The sequence below is a fragment of the Arvicanthis niloticus genome, chromosome X (assembly GCF_011762505.2).
Source record: "Arvicanthis niloticus isolate mArvNil1 chromosome X, mArvNil1.pat.X, whole genome shotgun sequence".
Lineage (NCBI taxonomy): Eukaryota > Metazoa > Chordata > Mammalia > Rodentia > Muridae > Arvicanthis > Arvicanthis niloticus.
In genome coordinates, this window is record NC_047679.1 from 114,665,457 (window position 1) to 114,687,015 (window position 21,559).

The 21,559-nt window shown below is 40.2% G+C and overlaps 1 protein-coding gene across 6 annotated transcripts in view; it reads right to left on the reverse strand.

Moving 5' to 3' along the window:
• The window catches only part of Arhgef6 (Rac/Cdc42 guanine nucleotide exchange factor 6), a 111,109-nt gene that overhangs the window by 43,928 nt on the left and 45,622 nt on the right, over positions 1-21,559 (reverse strand). For all 6 annotated transcript variants that reach the window (XM_076918819.1, XM_076918820.1, XM_076918818.1 and 3 more), the window contains 4 exons: positions 17,974-18,044; positions 7,040-7,134; positions 2,286-2,381; positions 334-456 (listed from right to left, as the gene is read on the reverse strand). In XM_076918819.1, the coding sequence (XP_076774934.1) occupies positions 334-456; positions 2,286-2,381; positions 7,040-7,134; positions 17,974-18,044 (385 nt within the window). The remainder of the gene's footprint in view (positions 1-333; positions 457-2,285; positions 2,382-7,039; positions 7,135-17,973; positions 18,045-21,559) is intronic.

Genomic DNA, 21,559 nt, shown 5'->3' on the forward strand with positions numbered 1-21,559 from the left:
TCCAAGTCTCCTTTTGACAAATCCCTTGCAATACATGTCCACAGTGTTTCACTTGATAATTGTATTTATCTCCCACAAAGAGTGGGACAATCTTTTTCTTGATTGGTACTACTATGCTCATCAGTATACACACAGTCTTGCTTATATTAGGAGCTCAATAAATTATTTGTTGCATTAGTGGATGACCAAGCCATGGAACAATGAATTCAGTCTTAGCCTATAGAGCAGAAATAATTTAAAGTTGATCTAGAGACCTTGGGTTCCCAGAAGATGTCCGCCTGAGCAAGGCTCCCACTGCAGAACAGCTGAGCTGGGGGAAAGCCAGGACTTTACCTGTGCTGGGTGAGCACGTTGACAGCTGAAGGATGATTTGCACAGTAAGCCAGGTACATCGATTTAAAATGAGGCATGAGGTTCAGTAGGCAGCCTCCTACTTTGTGCTGGTTTTCTGGAAACCTGTAAGTAAAACATGTCAAGTATGCAACATAAAGTAGGAAGCAGAAAGTAAAGACATTTGCAGTTGAGACCATAGGATTGATTTATTTATTTATTTATTTATTTATTTATTTATTTAGGTAGACTGAAAGCACTTTATCCCTGGAATACAGTTTTTGATGGCTGATTAAAACGCTAGCCACCGGGCTGGAGAGATGACTTGATGGTTGAGAGCACTGCCTACTGTTCCAGAGAACTTAGGTTCAATTCCCAGCACCTACCTGGTGGCTCACAACTGTCTGTAACTCATGCATATGTTGCAGAGGCATATGCAGGAAGAACACCAATACAAATTGATTAAACAAATAAAAAGATTCTAGTCACCAAGGAAAACTTTGATGTATAAATTTTTCTTGATACACTAATATTCTACCAAGTTCAAGCACAGATAAAACTGATTGAATTCAACAGCATAACATACCTTAGGCAAAAGTTCATTGCATGAAGCTCAGAAAAGAGTCAATTCCCCAATTTCCATAGATTGATGAAAGTTACCGGTTTTTACAAGATATACTCTTGGAAAATTAATTTTACACTAGACATATATTGCCAGATGATTATTCCAGTGAACTTTGTAATATAATGTTGACTAATTCGGCCATCAAATAGCCATCAAAGCTGTGCTGTGGGGCTTGGAGAGATGGCTCAGTGGTTAAGATCACTAGCTTCTCTTCTAGAGGACCTGGGTTCAATTCTCAGCACCCTCACATATTGGTGGCTCACAATTGTCTGTAACTAAAGTCTCCCTCTCTGCTTTCCAAGGTTACTTCATGTGCATAGTGTACACATGCACATATACTACAAGGAAAACACCCATACACAAAAAAGTCGTGGTGTGGTTCACATAGAACATATATTTTTCCTTCTCCAATCCTGTATGTGTTTCCAGTCAGAATATAACAGACTCAATACTTTGAGTGCTACAAAGAAACACGTTGGGTATGGTGTTAAGTATTGGTAATGCCAGAAGCCAGGGGTAGAAATATCTGAATTTCAAGACCCACCTCAGCTACATAGTGAGCTTGAGGCATGCCGAGATTGGAGAGATGGAGGTGCAGGATTAGGGGTGGGGGTAGGAGTGGGAAAACTGAGGGGCAGGGATATAGTTCAGTACAGCCTACTTAGAAGGCACAAGGCCCCAATCCAAGGAGCCAGAAAAAGTGTGTGTGTGTGTGGGGGGGGGTGTCATTCAATGAATGATGTAAATGACTTTCTCAAATAATCTGCAGCACATAAAATAAAAACATCTTCTCAACAACCAAGCTATTATCATTGGCACGGGAGAGATGGTGGTTGGGCTTTTGCAGAAGACCAGAGCCCAGTTTCCATGGTGACTCATGATCTTACAGAACTCCAGCTCCTGGGAATCCAACACCCTCTTCTGGTGCACAATATATACATGAAGGCAAATACTCATACAAATAAAATAAATGTGGTTTAAAATTAAAGTCAGAAACAGTTCGCTAGATTACAAACTTTGTATACATTTAGTGACTTGGCACTGAATAGCACCATCGTGGTCTTTGTAGGCTCTTTCATCCTCATGTTTTTACTTTGTTCTGGGACAATTTGTTGAAATCATAGCAAGTACATAAATATAAAGTGCATCTGAGCCTGGCCTAAGCTTATAATTCCAATAAGTTAGAGGAGGAAGCAAGAGCATCAAAAGTTCAAGGTCAGCCTCCACTATATAATGAATTCAAACCCAGTCTGGTCTAGGTGCTACACTGTCTCAAAAACAGTTAATCTTTAACTGTAGAAGGAAACAGCAAAGCAACTGCCTTACTTACTTTGAACATTCTTCCAGGGCTTGGCAGAGTGTCTGCTGAAATGTGCATACTTCTTCAAAGTTTCCCAATAAACATGTAAACTCCACAGTACTCAGGCTGATTTAAAGAAAAAAAAGGACATAATGTTCCAGTTAATACAATGGAAATTTGTGTCAGTTGGAGCCCAGTTAGCTGATAGCTTGCTGATAGCTGGAAATAAGGGAAGTCAAAGTAGGTTCTGCAGCTTTAGCTTCTCCCGACTCTGACACTCTTATTTAGCTTCCTTTGTTGGTTCATCTTTTCTAAAATAAGAACAACGATCCTAAAAAACACTGGTGGTAATCAGAGGCATTTAGGTATTTTGTTAAGCCATGAGGAAAATAAAACATGCTTAATATCAAAGTATAAGAATAGACTAAAAATCCAACATGATTAGGAAGAAGTTAAACACCTGTGGTGTGTCTCCTTTATAGAAAACGGGACCATGATTAAAATATTTGTGTTCAACAAGTACAGAAGGGAAAGGTTAGCAAAACCAGCTTTCTCTGAAATGAAAATATTCAAATAGCAACTAAAAAAATCTTTATGAAAGAGAAGAGAGGGGAGAAAATAGAACTGAATTTTCTTATTGCTGTTTGTGGGGTGAACAGAGGCAAACCGAATGACTATACAGCGTCTCTATATGAGGAATGTTCCCGTTCATTTTCCCTTACCAAACAGTAAGTGACACCAGGAACAGGAGCCAAGCCTCCTAAGGCTTGGAGCACTCATGCTGACACTTCCCAAGCAGGAGCTTCCGTTACTCTGTGAGCTGAGTGCCGCTGCTGTCTACATTTTACAGGTGAGAAAACAGGCACAGAGACTCTTAAGCACTTTGGGGAAAAAACTTGTCTGAAGAGTCACTTAAGAGGTAGGTGTGCCTCATATTCTCTCTCCTTCAGAATATATAATCCGGGGAGGAGGATAGTGAGAGGGCACAGAGGTTAAGAACACTTGCTGCTCTTGCACAGGGCCCAAGTTCAGTCCTCAGCAGCCACAATGGAGCTGCTTACAACTGCCTATAATTTCAGCTCCAGGCATCTGACACCCTCTTCTGGCCCTCCTGCAGCACCTGTGCCCACGTGGCCTGCTTCACATAGACAAAGATACATATACCTGTTTTATTAGGATTATATATAAAACATTTAGAATTATATATATAATCCTAATATATATTGAAAGGCACTTGAAAGGCAGATTTAAGAGGGTCAAGGGTCTCAGCTTGAAGCTAGCCCTAAGCTACATGAGACACACTGTCTCAAAACAAATTTTAAAGGCACATACATCTCATAGTTAATTCCTAGGGGAATATTTGCAAAGGAGTTCTGCTGACTAATCTAAAAGGGAAGATCCCAGGAAGCATTCCCAGCAACCCTCAGAATATGAAATGCTCCCAGTTCCTCTGCTGCTCTGCCCTCTTGAACTGCAAACTGGAAACTCCTACCGCTTGTCTGAGGGGACTCTGGCAGCCAGCCAGTTTTCTCTGGGTACAGCTTTGTCACAGCCATAGCAAACAGGGTCCCTGAACTTTTTGCAGCCTGCCTGGGGACATTTCTAGCTTCTTCGCCATCAGACATTAACCATTCTGGCTTCCTCAAACAACTGTGTGGTGAGAGGAAAGACTCTGACCCTGGTATGAGTATCAAAGTGAGGACAAGGGCAGGTCTGACTTCACTGTCACAGCTCCTAGCCCTCTTTCGGGATAGCATATGAGCCCCATCTTCATTAGAAATCTGACCATCTACCCCCCCCCCCCATGATGAGCACTTCTCTTTTGTATGTTACAGCCAGAAAACTGAAGGTACATTTCAAATAGTGAGTGGCAGGCGGGCGGGAGACATGGGAGAGCCAGTCTGGTCACTTGTTGGCTGTGTGACAAGCAAAGCGATGATCCTGTCCAGACTTCAGTCTCTTATCTACTCAATGGAGACAGCCAATTCTCCCAGGAAACTAGAAAGGGTGACGTGCTGTATTCCTGTATCTCTCTGAGACCTGTGATTAACATAACACTTCACATTTCACATAATAAAACCAAATGCAGGAATCTAAAACCCTTCCACATGAAGAACGCTTCCCACGGTACCAGGAGAGCAGTTGAATCAAGATTCAGCATGATGTTTTGCCTACCCGACATAATTTGGGGAGAGAAAAAAAAGGGAGAAAATCAGTTAGCTACATTAAACTCATTTAAGCCTAAAGTTGCTACTTTAAACAAACTTCCCCCAAAGTCAGTTTTTCCTGAAGTAAGGGGGGAGGATTTTGTCTTCCACTGTGTGAGCTAAGGTTTTTATTTCACTTACAGACCATGGTCACCAGCGAAATTTAATAATTAAAGTAACAAGTAAGGATAGTCATTATTTGTTAAACATGCTATCCCTAAAGCATAAAAATAAATGGTCAGTATTTTTAAAATACTTGAATTGAAATATAAATCCATCATTTCCCCTTTCCCTTTCCTCCCTCTAGCTTACCCCCCTTGACACTCCCTCACAAATTCATGGTCTCTTTTTCTTGGATTATTAGTGTTAACATGTTTTTTTTTTTTTTTTTCATGAAAACCCAGTCTTTAGCGTACACTAGAAAATCATTTCAGGTTTAGTACACATTGTACATTTTGCTTTCAGGAATTCTTTTCCATCTCATCATCATTCACATGCGCCTGAATGAGATGCTGGTTTGAATTGCTCTTCTAAACATTTGCAAAATGCCACACTCTTTCCACTCTGGGAGCATGGGAAAGAGGTCCAGCCTGGCAAGCAGAGGTCAGAGCGAGCATGAGAATTTCCAGTTTATGTGCTTTCAGAATAAAAGCACCAAGGAGTCCTTCTTTCTTTATGGTACAACGAGGTCCAGCACTTTCAAATGCACAGAAATGTGAAAGCTAAAGAGGAGAATCCCATACACCTGCACATGGATGTATATAGCAGCGCTAGTGAAAGGGATCCTTTGTGTAACATTGCAGTCCCATTCACAACAGCTAAGCAATGGGAGGGACCCAGGTGTCTGTCTCTAAAGCAATGCACAGGGGAAATTTACTCTCTATGTACAAGAAAAATCGTTTGGCTATAAAGAAGACTGAAGATATGTCATTTGTAAGAAATGAATATAATTGGAAAAAAGGAATATTAAACAAAGTAAGCCAGCCTCAGGAAGGCAAATATTAGGTGTTCCCTCTGATTTGTTTCATATAAATAAAAAAAAATTGTGTGTGTGTGTGTGTGTGTGTGCGCGTGTGTGTATTGAAAATAGATGAAAAACTATGTAGGAGAATAAAAGGAAATAACAAGGACAAGAAAGAAGAATAAGGGGTGGGAAAATATGCTTAATACATAAAATATGTACTTGCATAAAATTTTTGAAAGCCCAGACATTTTTATTGGATATTATATTTACATTTCAGATTTTATCCCATCCCCCCCCACTCAGGAGCCCCCATCCCATTCCCCCTCTTCCTGCTTCTATGAGGATATGCCCCCACCTACCTCCCCACTCCCACCTCCCCACCCTCGAATTCCCCCCCACTTGGTGTCCAGCCTTCATGGGACCAAAGATCTCCTCTCCCACCTATGCCCGACAAGGCCATCCTCCCCTACATATACAGATGGAGTTATGGGTCCCTCCCTATGTGCTCCCAGGCTGGTAGTTTAGACCCTGGGGAGCTCTGGTTGGTTGGTATTGTTGCTCTCCTCATGGGGCCACAAACTCTTTCAGCTTCTTCAGTCTCCTCTCTAACTTCTCCATTGGAAACCCCTTGATCAGATCAGTGGTTAGCTGTGAGCTTCTGCCTCTGAATGCATCAGGCTCTGGCAGACCTCTAAGGAGTCAGCTATATCAGGCTCTTGTCATCATGCACTTTCTGCCATCCACATCAGTGTCTACCTTTGGTGATTTCACATGGGATGGATACCCAGGTGGAATGGTCTCCAGGCAGCCCCTCCTTCAGTTTCTGCCCCACACTTTGTCTCCATATTTGCTTCCTTGAGTATTTTGTTACTCCTTCTAAGTAGGACTGAGGCACCCACACTTGTGGGTGCTTCATGTGGTCTGTGAGTTGAATCTTGGCTGTTTCAAACTTTTGGGCTAATATCCACTTATCAGTGAGTAAATACCATGTGTGTTCTTTTGTATAAAATTTTTTAACTAAAATATTTTTAAAGTAAATACTACAGAAACAGAGAGTAGTTGCCAAGGCCCCGGAAGATGAGGATGGTAGGCTGGAGAAAAGAACAGTTAAGAGGAGCAAGAGTACAGCTGGATGTAAATTATAACATTTAAATGTTCTACAGCACAGTAGGGGTTTTAAGGGTGCCAAAAGGTTATTATATATTTCAAAATAGCTTATGGATATGACAATCACCCTGATCTGATCATTACACGTTGTAGAAGTGTATTAAAATATCTTACTCCATTCTATGGGCAGGTACAATTTTTCAGTGCCAAGTGTTGAAGATGTTTTAATATTACATAGAAAAGAGGCAAAAGAAAAATATCCAATATACAAATTATTGCAGGCAGAATCTCAGATTAGCTATTCCTTCTTCAGAAAGCAAGCCAAGCTCTCCAAAAGCAACATTTTGCATAATTGTTGTTGCTCTGACTAAATTCTTGGCAACCTGTGATCTGTGGAAATTATTTTAAAAGGCAAAATCAATTATTCAGTGACATAGAAGCAATGCCTCCAAGTGCTGACATTAGATTCTCTCGCTTTATTTCACTAAGGGTTTAGAAAGTCTTACTTGTTATTAGACTGCAAGGGTCTTAGGTAAGTAACAAGAAGAGACTGAAGTTCTTTGGCATATTCTCTTTCAGTGTCCAAGATGTTCTGTAACACCTGTGGAGAAACAAGAATTAAGGTCCATCACCGTCAAGCAAGTCCAAAGTCAAATGGAGCTTTAGCTCTTTAAGTCAAATTCCTAGAAAAAGGTGCCTCAATTTACTTAGGCTGGTGCTAGATAGATATAAGAAACACAAGAATACAAATGCACTTTATTTCACACTAGAAAAACATTTTAATAATTATCTAGCAGCCAGCTATATCACATAGCTCACATGAATTGTGAATTACCCTCTACTGGAAAAGCCTCGCCATTTACATGATACTGGCCACATTTATGCTTTAAATCATTTTATCAAAAAATTATCAAGGAAATGGCTAGGTTAACTAATAACGTTCTCAATGTTCTCATTTTATGAATAATAAAATTATAAAACATAGAGATTCAAGACTAAGAGAATTCAAGGATAATTATAACACAAAAGATCAAGGATTTGGTTTGTGTATTGCTTCTGATAAGACAAATTCTTGCCATATAGTCCATTCTTAAGCAGTGTTAAAACTGATCTTTCAATAAAAACAAAGTCTTCTCTTATGAGCAATTCAAATTTTAAAAAGGAGATAGTATTGAGAGGAATTTAATGAGGAGAACAATTCAATAAGTATCTGTTATTAGTATCACAAAATTCTTTTTTGTTCTTTAAGACAAATTCTCACCCTAATCCATAATGGCCTAGAATTTATTATGTAGCTCAGCAAGGCTTCAAATTAATCATAAATCACATGCCTCAGACTCTATAGTACTGAAATTACATTGTCAGTGTGACCCACCACACCCAGCTAATGATACAATCTCCCACCACTTATAAGGCCATGTCCCATTTCTCAGCCTGTTCTGAAAGCAGAAATTACTTTCATTTAGAGCAATTATACATGACCAACTTAATATTTTGCTATATATTTTTCATATCTTCTAATTTATTGAACAAGTCTTCCCTATTTGAATGGCTATGCTGCTTTACAGGGAAGGAGCTTCCTTTATATCGGAAGATGGAGACATTAAGTAGGAACCTACAGGACAGAGAGAAACATATATGGCTAGGAGAAGCACTTTAGTCAACCAAACTGGCAGAAACACACAGCTGATACTGTGTGTCCGTGGCTTCCATATTAGGTAGGTTATTTAGGGCTTCAACTTCCACAGAATTCAGCTAATTTCAGATTGAAAATATTTTTAAAATATCATCTGAATTGAATATGTATGGACTCCCCCTCCCCCACTCAAGCCTCTAATCCCAGCTATCCTTGGGCTTGATACTAGAGGACCACAAGTTCAAACCAGGGCAAATTAGTCAGATCCAGTCTCAAGATAAATAGTGTGTGGGGGGAGCTGAAGGGGTAGTTCAGAGGTAGAGCACTTGCCCTAGCATGTGTGTGACCTTAGGTTCAGTCTCCAGAATCACAAGTATTTCTTAATACTGTACCAATTATTCATATGGCACACACAAAGGCAGGCAGCCTAGAGATTATCTGAACTCTAGAGAGGAGGTAAAAAGAACATGTGCAAATGGCAGACCATTTTATAGAGGAGACTTGATGGGACTGGAGAGATGGCTCAGTGGTTAAAAGCACTGACTGCTCTTGCAGAGGTCCCAAGTTCAATTCCCAGCAACCACATGGTGGCTCACAACCATCAGTAATGGGATCTGATGCCCTCTTCTTGAATAGCATGTAGCTGTACATGCATTTAGAGTACTCATACATAAACTACATGAATAAATCTTTCTTTAAAAAGATACTTGAATATCTGTATTGGAGGAGGCCCTAGAGCCAATCCTTGTGGAAACCAAAGAGTGACAATACTCACAAGACAAAGCATGATGATGATGGAGTGGCTGAAGTAAGGAGAGGCCCAAGGAGCCACTGGCTTTCTGGTGAACAACTGACCTGGGGAATGGTGGTCCCAACTGTGCTAGTGGCTGGCAGGCTACTTCAGTTTTAAGGCATAACCTACCTCATCTCAGATTGTGACATTTCAGGGACCATTATGAAGCAGCTGTGAGATGCTACACAGGTAGGTACTGGCAAGTGAGAAGCACTTGGACCAGTTTAACACATCTCTCTCAATAATAGCATCCATTGGCATTTCAGATCAGAAGTCATTGTTGGGAGAGGAACGCCCTATGTCTTGTGGTAAGTTAAGTAGCATCCCTGACATCTAGTCATTAAAGACCATCCCACAGTACAATTTTGACTATCAAAAAAGTGTGCTCAGAAGGGTAATGTCATCTTAGTTGGGAATCAATGACTTAGAAGGCCACAGGATGGTTACCAAGGCTAAAGTTTTGCTAAGCATAAAGGCAAACACTTATTATCCCAACACTGAGTGAGGGAGCTGAGACAGAAAGATTGTTTGAGGTCAGTTTACATGATAAGTTTGAAACCAGTCTGGGCTTATAATGAGGAGAGACGGGGGAGGGAGGAAGGGAGGGAGGGAAAGAGAGACAGAGAGGGAGGGAGGAAGAGGGAGAGAGAGGAGGAGGGAGGAGGGAGAGGGAGGAAAGGAAGGGGCAACAGGAGAGGGAGGGAGAGGGAGGAGAAGGGAGGGGGAGAGGGAGAGGGAGAGAAACAGAGACGGAATCAGAAAACAGTGAAGGGTTAAATAGTAGGCCCTACTGACTACCACTCTTGTCTATTTTCAGTTCCCATATTGCTCAGAAACTATTCTTTACAAATGTAAATTCAGAGGTCTGAAAGTACTGAGGCTCTCTGAAATTGGTTCAATGGTGAAAAAGAAATGTTACTGCCTCCAAAAAATCCAGTTATACTAAAGGCGACTAGAAACTGCTTTGAGATGAATGAAAAGCAGACACGGCATGCAAAAGCTGGCTTTGGAGGACAGTTGGCAGTGTGCTTTCCCAGTGTGCACAAGGTCCTGAGCTGGGTCCTCAGCACTACAAAAACTGGGTATGGTGGTTCAGGATTATAATCCCAGTATTCTCAGGAAGCAGAGGCAGAAGGATTGGGAGTTTAAGGTCATTCTCATCTACATAGGAAGTCCAAGGCCCACCCGGGACATGAGACCTTCTCTTTAATAAAGCAAAAACTTATTGGTTTTAATTAAAGTGGTGCTTCAAGAAGGTAATTATAGATGCAAACGCCAATATTAAGAAAAAGTTTAAATTTTAAAACAGACATGCTTATGGGAAGCACTTATTGGACTGACTCAATGGATTTAAAAAAAGAGGGCGACACAGAGGTAGTGAATACAGTCAAAATTCGTTATATGCATGAAGGAAATTCATAAAAGAATAAATATATATTTTTAAAGGAAAGATGATTTCTAATTTTCCTTCTAGGATCCAAGGGGCAGGAAAGCCATTATTTCCTTCTAACGTAGATTATACAGACCAAGTGAAAGTGTAAGTTGGGATCTGTGAGGAATGAGACTATAGATAACAGCTATCACAGAGAGTGGGGAGACAAGCGGGTGCTGAGAATTACAGCTCCTTAGCAAGAGGAATGGAGGGCTGAGCCTATTCCATTCCTCACATCTCAGTGAGGAACATGAAAGACTGAACAGGTACTGCTTCTATTCCCCACTTTGTACCCATTCTCATATCTTAGTTTATGGCATGATATCTCCAACATGGGACTTCTCATCTTGATTAATCCTCTTAGGAAACAGCCTCAGAGACACACACCGAGATCTGTCTCCTAGGTGATTCTGAATCTAGTCATGCTAATGGTTCTGAAGATTATCCATCACATTTTGTCTCAAAACAGAAGAGGAGGAGGAGGAAGAGGAGGAGGAGGAAGAAGACAAGGAGGAGGAGGAGGCAGAGGAGGGGGAGGAGGGGGACAAAAGAGATGACGCAGTGTGTTAGAGCACTCACTGTGTAAGCATGAGAATTTGATCAGATGCTGACACCCACATAAAAAGCCAGGCATGGCCACTTGGTAATGCCAGCACTGCGTGGGGGCGGAGACAGGAGGCTTGCTGGCCAGCAGCCTAGCACCAGGTTCATTAAGAAACCCTGGCTCAAAGGAATAGATGACAGCAATAGAACAGAACATATGACATCCTTTTCTGATCTCTGTATATTCGCTGTACACATGTGTGTGTGCGCATACACACATACAGGTGCGCAACTGATATGTTAAGAAGAGAAATGTGATCATATAAAACACTCAATTAAAGCTACAAGAAGCATAACAAAATAGAAAAAACAGAACAAAGAACAAGGGCAAGAAGCACTAAACGGTAACAAAGGAACCAGCTAGATGGTTCAGCCAGTTAAGGTGCTTGCTGCCAAGCCTTATGACCTGAGTTGGATCCTGGGACCCACAAGATCCAACTCTTGCAAGTTGTCCTCTGACCTCCACGTGTGCACTGTGCTGTGTGTGTGCACTCACACACATACACACAGTAAGTAAATAAGTAAATAAAATGTAATAAAAAACCCAATTGAGGGTGGTGAAAGAACAGTTTCCTCAATAAATGCTATTAGAAAAATTGGCTAGACATGCAGAAGAATGAAAACAAACCCTTAAGTTCATTTCTTGCCTAAAAGACAAGGTGGTAAGGCAGAAAGTGGGGCATGGTAGCTCCACACACCATTAATTCCAGTGCCCAGGAAGCAGGGCTCTGGGAATTTTGTGAACTGAGTTTCAGGCCAACTACATAGTGAGACCCTGTCTTAATTAACTAATTAGAGCCAAAGAGTAAGGCCTCCAACTCTGACATTTTTCTTTCCACACATGTACACACATACACACACACACGCAGAGAGAGAGAGAGAGAGAGGAGAGAGAGAGAGAGAGAGAGAGAGAGAGAGAGAGAGAGAGAGATGCAAACATGAACATATACATACACAGAAAAATAATGAACAGAATAAAGAGATAACCTACAAAATGAGAGAAAACTCTTTTCAAACTATTATCTACTAAGGAGTTCATATCCAAAATACGTTAAGAATTCAAAGAACTCAAAGGCAAAAGAACACTCCATGCTTTTAAAATGAGGAAAAACCCCACAAAAATCTAAATATACATTTTTCAAAATAAAACCCGTGTAAGTCACCAGCATGTATATAATAATGCTCAACACCACCTATCATGAAACACAAATTAAACCTCATCCCTGTTAGGTTGGTAATTGCTGAAAATACAAAATATTAGTCTGGGGAGTGTAGCCCAGTGGTTGAGCCCATTTGCCTGGCATGCTTGAGGTTCTGTGTTTGAGGCCCAATCTCATAAAATGATAAAAACATTAATGTAAAAAAAGGGAACCTTAGCACACTACTAAATAAATACAAATACAGTCATTTTGTAAAAATATACGTTCAATAAAAGACAATGAAAAAAAGTCAGGCGTGGTGATGCACAGCAGAATTTGGGGAGCGGTTATTGGCAAGAAGATTCAGGGTTCTAAACTAAATTCAGGCTATGTGAGGCTTTGTCTCAAAACAAAGCAAAAACAAATGAAAACAACAACAGTAAAAAGCCAACAAGATGGTTCATCAGGGAAAGGCGTTTGCTAAGTGACCCTGGAGACTTAGAACCCATGGAAAGATGGAAGGAGAAAATAGACTCCAACTTCCACAAGGTTGTCCTCTTATCTCTACATACACCATGCCATGCATGCTTCTGTCCAACACACACACACACACACACACACACACACACACACACACACACACACACACAGAGAGAGAGAGAGAGAGAGAGAGAGAGAGAGAGAGAGAGAGAGAGAGCAAAGTTTTCTCATCACATTACTTCCTCCCAAACCCCAGGAGACTCGCCATACAAGACACAGAGCTGCCCTTGCTGTGGTTGCAGCAGCAGCTCTGGTCCTCTGGAATACTGGAGATTCTTTCCTAAATTCAGACTTTTCTTGCTTTTTTCAAACTCAAAAGAGCAGCTGATGAATGGAGCTCTCTCGTTCCCCATCCCCCTCTTTCAGGGCACGGGGCAAAAGGATAAGGAGAGAAGCAGACAGAGGAAGCTATGTGCTCCTTAACAGAAGGCCTCAGTGGTGAGTCAGAAGGCAAGGAGCTTGGCAGATTAACCAACTTCAGAGCAGTACAATTTGAACGGGATGAAATCTCTTCAAATTTACCAAGATAGGCTGTGCCCAGAAACTGCCTGCACCTCCCTGGTTCTGTCTTCATGAGGCCAAGTGAGGATCCATTTGCTGTACTAACCTTTCCCTGACTTCAGAATAGAACAGATAGCATGAACCCACAGGGGAAAAAAAGAGAGATGGCAATCTTTTGTATCTCTTCTCTGGACTATAATTTTCCCCTAAAATAAATTTCCTGCAGTTCTTGGAAAGGCTTTGGAGTGAATACACCTTTAGAACTAAGTTTTCTAGGGGGAAGGAGCCATATAAATACAAGAAAATTGTGAGGTATGGCAGTGCACACATGTAATTTCTGTTCAGGAGGTTGAAGTGGGAGGGTCACAAGTTCAAAGCCAGCCTAGACTATATGGTGGATTTTAAGTCAGCTTGAGACATAGAAAGACATTGTCTCAAAAATGAAAAATAATAAAATATATGAAGAAATTGTCCTAAGATGCTCAAATATATAAACAATGTCAGAAAATAGAGATATTCTCTATAAAGGAAGACTATAGAAACCTCAAAAAACCTTAAATCCAAGCAAGACTACATTTTAGGAGTCTAAGATAATTCTGCTGCCTGTAAAAATGACAGCATGTTGGAAACACCCTTTGCAAGCAAAAGAGACACTATATTTCTGTATTAATGTTGCAGGTGACTTTATGACAGTAAAACTGCTTGCCTACCATCAAGGGTACTGACTGGTTTCCCACCCCCAAGTTACCGGCTTTCAAAACACCAACAACCTCATTCACAACACCACGGACTTATCAGCCCCATCCAGCCCCATCCAGCCCCATCCTCACCTCCAGCTCTCCAATGAAAGAGATTGGTGAAGGAGTAAGACAGGAAGAATAAGGGTGAAAACTAATGGAGAATATGGAGAAGAGACTCAATGGAGACCCGTGTAAAGTCTATACTGTGGGTTAAGAAGGGTGGTGAGGCTGAGTATGGTGGTGTTCCTCTTTAATTCCAGCACTCGAGACAGGTAAAGTTCTATGAGTCTGAGACTTGCCTAGTCTACATAGTGAACTCCAGGCCAGCCAAGGCTACATAGTGAGACTCTGCCTCAAAAAGGGGTGATGGTGGGGATAGTAACGATCATTAAGATAGCTCAGCAGGTACAAGCCAATGCCATTAAGCCAGACAACCTGAATTCTATTCTCAGCACCAATGCACAAGATCAAGCCATATAAAACCTAACAGCATGAATATAGGAGGAGGATCATGAAGTCCCACCCTAGCTGAACAGCTATTAGCAGTTGAGAGCTGTTGGGAGAAGTACAGGCCATTTCTTTCTGGGATATAGGCCCTGAGAGGTTATCCATGCTCCAGTATACCATTCTTCAACCGTGGAAATACAAGTGGCAGTAAATGAACTCGGTGGGTTTAGAAAGAGGCCACATGAAATTTGCAAGGGAGGCATACTGGAGCAGACAGGGAGGAATTGGAGAGAAGGGAAGGAGGAGATTTGATCAGAACACACCATATGCACGTTTGACATTCTCAAACAAAAAGGTGGAAGGACAGAACTGAATCTACAAATTTGTCCTCTAACTCCCACGTGTACCCACACAGACACCATAAACACACACACACACACACACCAACTACCACCACCACCACTACCACCACCACCCTGGTTATGTTCTCACAAAAAAATGAGGTTAGTTAGTGGGAGGCCACAACAAGGTCCTAAGAGCTGTCAAGAGATTAGTCTTAAGTTCTTTCCTAGTGTGTGACAGTTCTGTAAGCCATGCCATTTAGCCCCTCCTCATGTACAACATAAAGTTATGGGCAATGGACAGATGTTCGTAAGACAGAATAACCCAGGTGTGGTGCTGCATACCTGTAATAGCAGCATTTGGAAGCCAGTAGCAGGTGGATCTTTTCTAGTAAGAGGCCTGTCTGATCTACATATCACGTTCTAGGCCAGCCAGGGCTACATAGTGAGACACAGTCTCAAAAATAAAAACAAAACTAAAAGCCCTCACTCACTCTTTCTTGCACATGGCTATCTCTCCTTTCTCCCTTTCCTCCTACCTTTCTTCCTCACCTTCTATCTCCTTCCCCTGCTTCTCTGAAAAACTGGATTAACACACAGTACCAAGTAAAGGCAGTTTGTATTAGCAAGGACTCACTGAATGGAAGACCTTAAGAAAAGCTCTAATGAGAGACAAATACACTTGGAGTATGTGTGTACATGATGGAGAACAATGAAGAATACATACATCTTATTTTGTTGTTAAAAATATATAGGCACATATACACACATATTACCATCAGCTACATATATGTAAATATATATGCACAAATACATTTTCAAGAAATGTTAGGCATTAGTAGTGATCACTTCAAATTCGTGAGCCTAAAGGTGGCATTTATTTTCCTCTTTATATTTTTCTATATTGTTTCATTGTTATTTACATGAGTTATTTTTAATAGAGTAAAACATCAGACACTATGTCTAGTAAAGGATATCTAATAATTGTATTAACAGTGCTTTGATGGGAGAGTTGATATAAGATTAGATGGAAACATCTCTCATATGGAATAACTTGGTTTTTCTAGTCTTCTGAATGGAATAGTATTTTTTTTTTTATTTGTGTCAGATATCCACAGATAAGAAGGACACTCAGATCACTTGGGGACATACTCTGAATTCATTGTCACAAGTTTTTTTCCTAAACATTCAACTCCAAATTAGTATGGATTAAAAAAATACCCAATCAACAATAATCTCTTTATACCCATATCAAGCTGTAACACACACACACACACACTATATCTGTACTCAATAATAAAACAGTAATAAGCCAGAGATGGTGACACATTCCTGTAATCCTATCACTAGGGAAACAGATGCTACAAGATTGTACATTCAAGGACAGTCTGGGCTATGTACTGAATTCCAGGTTAGCTTAGCCAATAAAGTGAGACTGTCTTAAAAATAGATAGATAGATAAATAGATAGATAGATAGATAGATAGATAGATAGATAGACAGATAGATAATCAAACTGAGCATGCTTACTGTCCCAACACATGGGAAGCAGAGGCAGGAGATTAGAAATTCAAGGCTACATTAATACAATTATTATATATCCTTGACTAGATAGCAAGTTTGCAACCAGCCTTAGCTATAAGAGATGAAACTTTAAAATAACAAACAATAGAATAAATAAATAGTAAAAATTATTAAGTAATATTAACACAAAAGTTCTACATGTTTTCCCTTCTGGTCAGTATGAAATGCCCAGATCATCTCTTTTCTTAATTAAATTTGAGATTTGATATAAGATACATCAAAAATTTAAAACATATATATCTTTGAGCCAAAAATTGGACTTCTAGGAATCTATACTGCAGATCCTTAAACTCTATAGCTAAGGTGCTGCCTGCAGAATTGCTCATAATGTCTAAAGCTAGAAAGAATATACATGCTTTCCAATAGGGGTTGGGTTATACAGGCTGCAGTTCATCCAGTTTTTGTGTATAATATCTGCATATGAGAATCACAAGAGTTGCTCTCCTGTATGTGCTACACAATACTGTACCACTGAGCTACCTCAACTCCCATTCTCAACATTTTAATGTGTTGCAATCAGAAGATAGTGATATGCACAGCAGAGTGTCATACGCTGCAGGTCCACAGGAAGACACTATGGCACACTTTCAACTGTCATTTGATTCAGTCCTTTCCTTAAAAATGAAATCAGTAGAGAGCCATTTGGAAGAAGTGATGGTGAGGCCTGAAGGGAAATGGGAGGCTAGTTCTGATGCATCATGCCTTTCCATCTAGAAACCAGAGGAAACACGCTGACAAACAATTCTCCTCTGATGGCTGCCCACGGCACCTGTGAAGCTCCTCCTTGATTCTTTATATCACTTACTGTTTATGTCACTAGTACAGAACAAATTCACTGGATAGTGGGATTTAATTTTAGAAGCCAAATTACATTAACATACCTGTATAGAGGTGGTGATTAAAAACTGTTTTCCATGCACAAAATGAAATGAGTATGTAGTAAAAGTGCACACAGAACACTGGGTAAAATCAGAAGCTGTATTGCAATAGAGATTTGGGGAGCTGGTGAGGCTACCAGAAAAGGCAACTTAGAGCTAATGGTAACTTGACCTTTTCATTAGTGACTGGGCCAAGTCTGGAAAGGAGACGAGAAGGAAAACAGATTAAGGAGAGTGATGTAATTTCTTTTTGCAAACGGGAGCTTATTTTGAGCATTACACATACCCTATTTATAGCTAATATAGCTTGACATATCTGTGTTTAAGCCAGAGCCATTTCACTCGTCCCTCTCTGTCAAAAGACAGCCTTCCTTTCAGGATCTCCTCAAAAATAGAATTGAGAATATTCCAGCAGGTGTTACGGGTTGATTGACTCTCAAATAAAATCACAGAGCACAATCACTTAAAATTCATTGCATCTCAGAAACCTGGGGACTTGCCTTCTTCTAAATACACAATTAGGTGAGTGACTGAGTTTCAGCACGGTGCCTACATATTAATGATCTTCTCTTTCACCACTGGCAGCACACCTTGCTCTGAAGTGTTAGTCAGTACTGTGGATGCAAAACCTCTAGATATATGTAAGAGTCACAAGTATATGAACGCCACTGTAATGCAAAGCACCTTGGAACTTCCCAAAGCAACCTTTTCCCATCTTTCCTTTGTGTTACCTCAAAATTAGCAGTGGTTTGACAAGTGAAACATCTTTATGTCCAGTCAAAACAATTTTGCCCTTTGAACACTCACCACAGTGTAGTAATTCTTGGTAAGTGGAACAGTGTCAAATCCTTTGACAGCCTTAGGGGACAGAGGTCTCTCTGTAAAACAGACATTTAGATAATGTTAATACCATACAGTTGATAACAGAGGACAACTGACATACTATGAAGAGTTGAAGTGGAAATAAAAGGGAAATGGACCCTCTTAAGTAAGTGGAAATATCATGTAACTGCAGAAGGTCAAAGCTCAATCTTCTTGTTCAGACTCCTCAAGTTCCAAGGGAGGGCCAGTCCAAAGAGTTAATCCATAGCTCAGCAATGGCAGAGCCAAGGCAAGAGTGTCATTCAAAGTTTAGATTTATTTATAGAACTCAGGGTGTCCACTTAATTTATTCACAACAGGTGAGTGGAACCAAAGCAACCTAAAGTGTATTTATAACTTGCAAATTAACACACAAACAGGAAAGAACATAATACCAACCATGCATTTCTTGGGAATGCCTACTGTGCCAATGAGAAAATAAAGAAGATTCTCCCAGTCACTGAAAACTTCTGCAAAATTCTCCTGTTTTATGTATCATTTTAATATTATTACATTATATTAGAAAATGCTGCCTTTATTTTACAAAGTTAATCTTAGCCATTAAATCATAATCATGGAATACCCTAGGACATTCTTCCACTTAAAATGAAACACAACACACTCATATTTCTCTTTATGAGATAAGGCATTTCCATGTAACCCAAAATACCCTTTAACTCCTGATCCTCCATCTCCAGGCTCCCAAGTGCCAGATTAGAGGTGTACACCAGCACTCCTGGCTGTATATGGTTAACAGCATTATTGCACAGTATCTTTCTAGCCTGTGCTGTCTCTTCTTCATTTTGCTTTGTATTTCATTATCTCCCTGTATTATATACTGCTTTAAATGCATTCTGAATCATGGTGGACTTCTCATGACCAAGTAAGAGTATGTCATCATATGTTAACATTGCTTTTATAAATTATATTTTTCAAGTTATGAATCTTTTATAGGCCAACTCTAAAAATTAAAAATGGTAGAAACATGAATAAATTCTAATGAGTTTATCTTTTTATTCTTTTCATATATATTTATGCATACACACACATATACACACATCTTTTTCTATAGCCTTATAATTCTATTAAAATATCATTTTATAAATAGTTCCAACATAATTTTAATTTTAACTCTAATTATGTTAAATTATTCCTAATATTTATTTGGGACTAATAGCATTGTTTATCTTTACAACACCCTGAAAAATGAAGATCATCTTATTTTATAGAGGAGAGAAAACACCAAACTAGATGTGATGTCTTTGGCCTAAGGTCATCCAGATAGGAAATGGCAAAATTAAAACCAAAGTTAAGGCATGACTTGATATACAGGCTCTGCTCCCAATCAATAGAATTCTCAGAGACAGAGCTACTAAAGGGCTTGGTGAATAGTACTGGGCAGAAGATGATGCAGGACTTCAGTTATATCTGGGATGGCCACAGAGGGACTTGATCTGACTTTCGAGGCCTATAGATAAGAAAGCAAAGCAATTTCTAGGTAGGGAAAACAAGCAAACAAACAAACAAACAAACAAACCATAAGGTGCTGTGTGCCTGTAAAAATGAATGCCAGTTGGGCCATTCTCATGAGGCTTAAAACCCAGCAAAGAAAGCCAGCTTTGTTATTCTGATAACGAGTACTGTCCAGTTTCTGAAATCTATGCTACTTCACGCTTCATCTTGGTCCACTAGTGGCTTATTAAAACTTTATAGAGGACTAGAGATATGGCTCAGTGGTTAAGAGCATTCTCTGCTGCTCCCAAAGACACTAGTTTGATTCCCAGCACCTATGTCTGGAGGCTCAGAACTGCTTCTAGCTGCAGTTCAAGGAGGTCCTGATACCTCTGACCTCTGAGGGCACCAACCCTTACTCATACAAACCCACACACTCAGGAATGTCTGCATTTACATGATGAAAACTTTGAAAGAAAAAGACCTTATGGGAACAGAACTGAGTAACGTAGAGCCACTCCACCTATTCCTTGAGATTGTAAATGATAGTCAGGACCTGAACCCAAGCATTCTACTGTTGTGCCCAGTGTTCTTTCCTAGATTTAAAATTCAAATGGCATTTAGGAGGAAAGAGGATAGGCTGATCTGTAAAGTTGGACCCTCTTGGGAGGAAAGGAAAGGAGAAGGGAATTGGCAAAGAAAGGGAAAGGGTGGAAAAGAGAAGAATAGAGAAGAGAAGAAAGGGAGAAGAGGAAGAAGAGGAGGGGAGAAACAGAAGTGAAAGCAGAAGCAATCAGAGGAGGGATGAAGGCAGGAATAAAATAATGAGCAATTGTCAGTTTTATCAGGCACATTTCCCACAATTTGAGGAGATTTTAATTAGAACTTAAGTTTTTTGTTCAGTTATTATTTAAGCTGATCTTAATTAAAATAAAACTTTGGAGCCTGTTGCAGTGTGTCACATTCATAATTCCAGTCCTAAGGAGGCTGAGGCAGGAGGATTGTCATAACTTTTAGACTAGCTAACAATACCTAGAGCGTTGCGGGTCAACTGAACTACATAACAAGACTGTCTTAAAAAAATAAATGAAAACCACTTTTTAGGTGTACAAGCAAGGTCTATAGCCACAGCACATGGAACATGCCCTATCTCCTTTGTTCTCAGAAACAAAGCAAGGTCTCAAGTCTGGTTAGTATGTGGAGAGACGATATCAGCAAGATGTGGTCACCAATCAGGGGCAAGGCCAAGAAAAGTGCATTCCACTTATGGAGTGCCTGCTAAGACACAGCCAAGGGCAGGAAAGGCCCCGAAAGAATGCATAATGCAATTAAAACACAATGTTCTCTATGCAAAGAAGAATAAAGGACAATCATATATGAGATAAGTAGACACTGTAGAGATCCCTTGGTGACTGGGATGACTGAAAGCAACCGAAAAAGAATTAGTGCTTTGAAAATGTAAGAGAGGGTAAAGGTGGGAGGAATCACAATACATCGCAAATCTGAAATTGTTAAAGAGCAAATTTAATAAAGGTTTACATGGTTTTTATTTTTTTAAAGGTCAATGAAATCATCAAAGCTCTAATAAGACTGTGAGATGAGTGAGACAGAAAGAGAAAGGGAGAACAGGTTACTCTTATCAGGGGCTATGAGATGGCTCAGTGGATAAGGCCCTTTCCAATAAGGCTGACCACCTGAGTTTGATCCCTGTGAAGGAGAGAACTGACTCTCAAAAGTTGTCCTTTTAGCCTCTGCTTACACACACACACAGAGAGAGGGGGGATTAATTTAATTTAATTTAATATTTTAAAAATAAATTACCAGCCAAGCAGTGGTGGCACACCCCTTTATTCCAGCACTTGGGAGTCAGAGGCAGGAGAATCTCTGTGAGTCCAGGGCCAGGAACTACAGAGCAAGTTCCAGGATAGCCAGGGCTACATAGAGAAACCCTGTCTTGAAAAACCAATACTACCACTACTACCCCCCCCTCCCCGCACTACTACTGGTGGTGGTGGTGGTGGAGGAAGTAATGCCAACATCAGGGATGAAACAGGTTATTATTACTCCAGATTCTGAAAAA